Genomic DNA, 7,501 nt, shown 5'->3' with positions numbered 1-7,501 from the left:
CTGTCATGTGTCCTTGGATTAGCCATCACGGCATCTCTAATTCTGAAGTACACTCTTCTGGGATAATAAACACACTTTAGATTTTACAGAGTGCTATGGTTTAGAAAGGAGTTGTTATAAACATTAGCTCACTTAACTCTAATGACAGGCTTGAGAAAATTGTGGTCTTTTACAGGTAAGACACCTGAAACTCAGAAGAAACAATTTGCCCGTGATTTCAAAGCTAGTTAGTCGTAAAGTTGGCATTTGAATCCATAGCTTGTGATCCCAAAGTCAGAGGTTTTTCCAGTATGCTGGGTCACAAGAATTTCCACCCTAGTCACCAAGGTTAGGAATGATCTTTTAGCCCCCTAAGTGCAAGACATTGCAATTACCACTTTGACAGAATGCTGTGTTCTCTTTGTGCTTGAATGCAATGCTTCCTAAGAAAAGGAATGGTAAGTTTTGCTTAAAAGGCCAAGAGTCACCTAATTGGAATCTGGTGCTACAGACTGGGGTTCTGATTATTGACTGATTATATGGTGCAGTGGTTAAGCACTTGGCTGCCAACTAAAAGGTTGTTGGTTCAAGCCTACCAGATGTTTTGTAGGATAAAGTTGTGGCAACTACTTCTGCAAAGAGTTATAGCCTTGGGTTTGGTTTTGGTTTATATACCCACAGAGGCTGATGAAGTTACTCTGGGATCATATTCTTCCTCACACTTAGATGTAACATGCCATATTGTAGACTGAGCAGTGTGTGGCTATGGACTAATAAGCTAAGTAATATAAGTACCGGAAAATCCTACTGTATGATGTTCTTTTTTGTTTTTTGAACGAAAACAATTATAATTTATTGACTGCCCACTAGGTGCCAGGCAAATTATCTATGAACCTAGATCCGTCTGCTTCCAAACTTTCCTACTTCAGCTCCAGAGCCTTTCTGGGAGTGGTAAGGGGCTCAGGGGTACTGGTTCCATTTAGTCTCATAATCCTGACACACTGTAGATGTAGCCTTTCAGGTCTCTTCAAACAAGATCACAGATACTGGTAGAGTCACAAGATTTTACAAGAATACAAGATGCTTAGTTAAATTTCAGTTAAACTAGAAATACTTTTTTTTTTTTTTTTTAAGTATAAGTATGTCCCAAATATTCAATGTTTGTGGGAATCTGGCTATTGTAACTAAATTCTTTTGCTTTTCCCTTGGAATAAATGCCTCTGTTCTCAGGAACAGCTAGAGATAGTATCATATTCAAAGTAATTGAAGATGACACTATGAAATTTTAGTGTTAAGAAAATCTCTCTTAGTACTGTTTTTATAATAATTATATAACCTTGGATTCTTCTATAGGTGCCAAAGAACGTTCTGAGATCTATGAAGCATTCGAAAACATCTATCCTATCCTAAAGGGTTTTAAAAAAGCCTGAGTAGATCATTCAACATCTCACAGGATACTGATTTGAAATATGTGCTTAAGCCCAGCAAAGAAATTGCTGGATTCTTCTACCTTTGACCATGGATAGTCTATGTGCATTTTGACTTATTAAAGGATGATTCTATGTAAGTAGCCATGCTAAAGAAATGAGAGAGAGAGAGAAAAAAAAAAAAAACATTCAAAATGACTCTGTCATATTATTTTGAAAACTGAACAATTAAACTTGTTTCAGAATTTGAGGAATTTAGGGCCTTGCTAGGTTGATATTGTAGCATCATTAAAATCCACTATTCTATTAAGTATATACTATATGAACATGTGTGCTCGGTAAATATACAGAAATTTCAAGCAACTGGATAAGCTGAATATTATCTGTAATATAATCTAGCAGTGTAGGCATTAGTTTTGTCTTTCTGCCTTGTTGAATACTGAGTATATGATTCTGGCCATTAGGCACTGTGAAGGATCTCATCAGAATACAAATGCAAGTCTAAATCTTAAGAAAACTAAATACCCTTTTCTTTGCAATGATCAGAGGAAATGATTTATCTTACTTTAAAAATCTTTAATTTTAAGTAACCATTTGTTTAGTGTAAGCTTTATTTTGAAAAAATAAATTTTTGTCTACTTTTATAACCTTACGTAGTTGTATTAAAAAACAGACTTGGTAAGACTAAGAATGGAATGTTCAGATTTAAAACTTAGATTGTAGAATTGCCAACATTTGAGGATGGATGAGATGTGGAGGTTAACAGGGAGGGATGAGGCTAACTGACTCATGGTTCCTGGTGACCACTAAGTGATCAGTGATCATGCCCTTCAAGATAAGGAAGTAGGTTTTGGGGGAGGCAGAGTTCAGTTTTAGACATGCCTTAAAAGGTAGGCAGTTATAAACTGTTGGGTCTGAATCTTGAGAGAGAAGTCCCATTTAGAGAATTTAGGGGAGACATTTTATTACACTAATGAAGTCATCCTTGAGAATCACTGGTCTAGATAGTCTGTGGAGTCCTGGAGTGGTGCAAACGGGTAAGTGCTTGGCTGCTAACTAAAACTTTGATGGTTCAAGTCCACCCAGAGCTCCCTCGGAAGAAAGACCTGGCTATCTACTTCTGAAAAACTATTGTTATGTGCCCTCGAGTTGGACCCAACTCATAGCGACTCCTCCCTGGGTTTCCAAGGCAGCATCACTAACGAAGTAGATTGCCCAATCTTCCTTCCGAGGAGTGGCTGGTGAGTTTGAACCGCCAGCCTTCTGGTTAGCAGTCAAAAACTAGCCACTGAAAACCCTATGGCACATAGTTCTACTCTGACATACACTGAATTACTGGAATGAACTCCACAGCAACTGGTTTAGATGATTTGCAAATTTGGTTATGACCTATAAACTTTCTGTAGTTTAGAGGTATAGTCAAAGTCTAATTAATATAACCACTTACCCCCACCCCCACCCCACCACCTCCACAGAAGAAAAACTGGAAGGGAAATCTAACCATTTAAAAACCTAAACCCACTGCCATCAAATGGATTCTGACTCCTAGAGACCCTACAGGACAGGGTAGAACTGCCTCGTAGGATTTCCAAGGTGGTAAATCTTTATGGAGGTAGTCTGCCTTATTTTCCTCCTGCAGAGCTGGTGGGTTAGAAGAGCCAATCTTTTGGTTAGCTGCCTGATGCTTTAATCACTGCATCACCAGAGCACGGTAACTATCTACCTAGTTCAAATTATTGCTCAGAGTTAGGGAGAGGGGTGTTAGCCATTACATGAATTAAAATTCACTTTCCAGAAAGGCTCAACTTTGATTTCCACATTTAGTATGATCCTTTCCATTGTTTAGCCATGATCAATAAGTATCAGTTGCTTACTATTAAACGTGTTTACTTATTAATCATGACAGTAGGTAGGTAATGTAATTATCGCCATTTAATAGAAGAGAAAACGGGCACAGGAGTTAAGGAATTTGCCCCCAGGTCACACAGCTAGTAGGTGGGCAAGCCAAAATCCATCCAGTTTTGTTTGCTGTAGTTTTAGCCAAATTTAAAAGCGTCTACAGCGAATTAAAATTCCTTATTCTGTTCCCATCCGTTTCCCAGAATCCTTAGGACACTGTATCACTATTTGCACAACTTGGAGGCGTTAACTAGTAGCCTTGGAAGAATCCTAGAGATGACATTTTGTATGGCCGACTCGCCCTCTAACATAATATTCTCTGGGGATCAGCTGCCTCTCAGACAGGAAAAGCAATAACGTCCGGGGCCGACGCAGGCGAGTTACAGCCCTTACCGCCGCTGCCGCCAGAACTGTCCGAAGGCTGGGCGAGGGTTGGGGGAAGGAACCCTTGGTCCGCCAGGACCCCCGCCCGTCCTCTCTGCACCTCCCCAGGCCCCTCCTCCTCGCCCAGGATGCACCTGGTTGAAAACAAAATCCCACGTGACTGGCTCTGCTCTCAATCCATCATGGCGTCTCCCAGTGGGAAGGGAGCCCAGGCTCCGGAGGCTCCTGGCTGCGGGTCCCAGCCGCTCTCCCAGGACCTAGTGGACTCCGTGGACGACGCGGAGGGACTGTACGTGGCCGTCGAGCGATGTCCGCTGTGCAACACCACGCGCAGGCGGCTGACCTGCGCCAAGTGTGTCCAGAACGGCGATTTCGTCTACTTTGACGGCCGCGACCGTGAGAGGTACGGCAGCCGTCACGGCCCTATTGTTTCTTCCCGGGTGTGTTCTTTAGCTGGGCGACCAGAAGCTGGAGCTTGAGGCGTCGGTCCGGCCATCGGAGCCCAATGGAGCAAAGGGTGGCTGCTTTGCTCCCGGGGAAGGGGTGGGGGGTGGGGGGGAACAGATGAGAAAGGTTAGGAGTAGTCTGATCCCGTGGTAGTTTTGGATATTCGTGAAAAGGAATAGATGGTGATCCTCTGGAGAAGTCTTCCCTGTTGCTTTCTTAAATTGCATTGCCAGGTCTTTGCTGCACTCTCATTCAAAAGCTTGGTTTAACCTTTGTCTTTGAAAGCACATTCGTAATCATTCTCAGAAGAGAAGTAACTGATTAAGAGGTATTCGGGTCTGGCGGCTTTTGTCACAGGTGGACCTGGTTGTCAGACAAGCTGACTCAAATGTGTGAGTAAACTAGGATTAGTATCTTCCTTTTTCTCCCTCAGCCACCACAGACTGTTTTGATAGGGATTTGGAGTCGTATTTTGACTTTGCTTTAAAATCCAGGCTGGGTGATGCAAGTCATTAGAATTGAATTTGGAAACGTGTTTTGAAACCCAAACAGATAGCTTTAAGCCCCAGGTTAAGAGAATTGAAAAAAAAAAAATGAGTGTGGCTATTTGCAGGGTTTCTCAACTTTTGTTTTGAACAATTTAAATAGAGCCAATGATAGTATGATAGCTAACTTTCATTAACACAAAAGTTCAAAGCACTCTACAGGTATTGATTCATTTACAACGGCCTAATAAGTTATTATTCCCACCTTACTGCTAAGGAAATGGAACAGTTAAGTACCTTGCCCGAGAATACAGTAAGTGTAGATCAAAAATAAAAATCCAGGCCTCCTGGACCTATAGAGCCAAGCATTTTACACTGTACACCCTCTCTATATTTGGAAATATTTTGAATTCTTAGTATTCCTGTGATCCTGGATGGAATTCTTCCTTTCTCTTTTGAGATTTGTCTGATAAAATATTTTTAGTTCATTGCTGTGCCCTCTTGAAGTACTTGATGACTTTAGAACAGAAATGTAACAAGAAATAACTTTAAAAATTGAACAAGTTGTTTTATTGTAAGACTGCAAGATATCAGTTGGAAATACCTACCTGATAGAATTTAACAAGGGTTCAGTTCTGGATCCTTTTCTCTATCTATACTTTTTCTTAGATTCATTCTTAATATTTAAATACCATCTCTATGCTGAGGTGCCAGACTTAGATCTCCAACCCAGATCTATTTTGAAAAATAGATATCTCCAACTTAATATGGCAAACTGAATTTCTGCTTTTTCCATAAATCTCTTCTTCCATGTTAATCCTCCCCTAGTAAGTGGCTCAGGCTGAAAAAACCTGTCAGTTACCCTTGAATCTTCTTTTTCTTAACACCACTATATATAATTCATCAACAAATCCTATCTGCTTCCAAACCTATCCCAAATCTGACTCTTCATCACCGCTTGATCCACTGGAGGTTTAGTGTCTCTTATCTCTCTGCTTACACTGGTAGCCTTATGGTGTAGTTACCATATTATAGGCAGAGTGTGCCACTCTTACATTCCTCTATGCTAAATCCTTTAGTGGTTTCCCTTTTTATGCAAAGTAAAATCCAGAATCCTTAACCAAAAGCTCTGTATTACTTTCTTCCCACTGACTAATCTACTACTGTTTGGCCTCCTTACTCTTCTTACCCACTCTGCTATATAACTGTGGCCTCTTTGCCATTCTTTAAATACACCAAGAATACTCCTGACACAGGGCCTTTGCAGTTTACTGAAACTTCCAGGAACTCTCTTTCTCTCTAAAATTCTAGGGGATGCCTTCTTTGTTTCCTTTAGACTCTTTCTGACCGTTCAGTTACAGTAATAACCTCCTTTCCTAGTTATTATTCCTGCTTTATTGTCCTCCATAGCACTTATCGGGTGCTCTGGTAGCATAGTGCCTAAGGCACTTAACTGGTAACCAGTGGCGGTTCAAACCCACCAGCCACTCCTGGGAAGGAAGATTGGGTAATCTACTTCTGTAGTGATACTGCCTCGGAAACCCAACGAGGGGTCACTGTGAGTTGAGTCCAACTTGAGGGCACATAACAACAGCATAGCACTTATTACCATCTAATGGTTTACATATTAATTTGTTGTAACTTCCACCTCTCCCCTAAGATGTAAGCTTTATGAGAGCAAGACTTTATCTGACTGCTATAGCCTTACTTAATAGAAGCTCAATAAAAATTTGTTGAATGATTAAATGAGTCTACCCACCCTTCCTCAAGTTAGCATTTTTCTGGACTATTTCAATATTCTCTGTCATGACCGACTTACTACTAAAGCCAAAGACCTGGGAGTTACCCTTTTTTTCTGTTCCCCACATCTCAATCATTGGCAAGTCTTATTTGATCTAACCCCAAAATATATCTGGAATCTGTCCAGTTCTAGTCCAAATCACCATCATCTCTTTCCTAGACTTCTTAACTGGTATTCTTTCTTTTACTCAAGGAGCTCTGGTGGCATAGTGCCTGAGGCATTTATTTGACTGCTAACCAGAAGGTTGGCTGTTCAAACCCACCAGCCACTCCATGGAAGAAAGACTGGGCAATCTGCTTCCGTAAAGATTTACCGCCTTGGAAACCCAAAGGAGGTCACTATGAGTCAGAATCCACTTGATGGCACTGAGTTTGGTTTGGTGTTTGGTTTTCTTTTACTCATGGGTGGTGCAAAGAGTTGACAAAATTAGCTGCTAACTGGAAAGTTGGGGGTTGGAGCATTCAGATCTGCATTGAATTGAATCCGAACTCTACCACTTGCTGTGTGACTTTGAACAGGTTTTAAATCTTTTTCATTTTTAAAATGGTGGTTTCTGATAGTGATTACGTAAGAGCATGCATTGAAAGTTCCTACCATGGTGTCTAGCATTTATTAACCACTCAAAAAATAAACTCATGTTCCCTCTTATTCATTGCTTCATAGTCAGTGGCCTTCTTTCAAATCCTCAAGAACAAAACTTTCCACCTCTGGGCCTTTTCCTTTAGTGATCCTTTTGTTAAGAACCTTTTCCTTCTGACTGGCACCTTGTCTTTCAAGTCTCAAATGTTACCTTCTCAGTGAGGCCTACCCTAATTTTCATTGCTAAGCTAAGTTCCCTCTTCTGCCTCCTTCCCCATTATTTTCTGTTGCAACACTATTTCTTTCATGGCACTGAGTATAGGTGCAAAAAGGAAAAGGAGGCCACATATTCTGACCTCCTAGAACCCCACAAGAGGAAGGCAGAATCACCATCAATAGCCCAAGGCCTATTACTGCAAGGCCAGACATGCTGCCTCCCTCCAGCTGTTTCACCAACTGTTCCTCCCAAAGCACCCACCACCTCTCTCCTGGGTTCGATA

The 7,501-nt window shown here is 41.1% G+C and overlaps 2 protein-coding genes across 2 annotated transcripts in view; both read left to right on the top strand.

Moving 5' to 3' along the window:
* TBPL2 (TATA-box binding protein like 2) overlaps positions 1-1,409 on the top strand; it is a 31,477-nt gene extending 30,068 nt beyond the window's left edge. Inside the window, exon 7 of the mRNA XM_007948359.2 lies at positions 1,333-1,409. Coding sequence (XP_007946550.1) covers positions 1,333-1,409 — 77 coding nt within the window. The remainder of the gene's footprint in view (positions 1-1,332) is intronic.
* Positions 1,410-3,871: 2,462 nt separating this feature from the next.
* Positions 3,872-7,501, top strand: part of ATG14 (autophagy related 14) — a 60,939-nt gene continuing 57,309 nt past the window's right edge. The window contains exon 1 of the mRNA XM_007948358.2: positions 3,872-4,092. Within this exon, the coding sequence (XP_007946549.1) occupies positions 3,872-4,092 (221 nt within the window). The remainder of the gene's footprint in view (positions 4,093-7,501) is intronic.

The sequence above is a fragment of the Orycteropus afer genome, unplaced genomic scaffold, assembly GCF_000298275.1.
Source record: "Orycteropus afer afer isolate SDZICR_OR568_19922 unplaced genomic scaffold, OryAfe1.0 scaffold00214, whole genome shotgun sequence".
NCBI lineage: Eukaryota > Metazoa > Chordata > Mammalia > Tubulidentata > Orycteropodidae > Orycteropus > Orycteropus afer.
The sequence above is the reverse complement of the archived record's forward strand: the minus strand, read 5'-3'. Positions and strand labels throughout refer to the sequence as shown.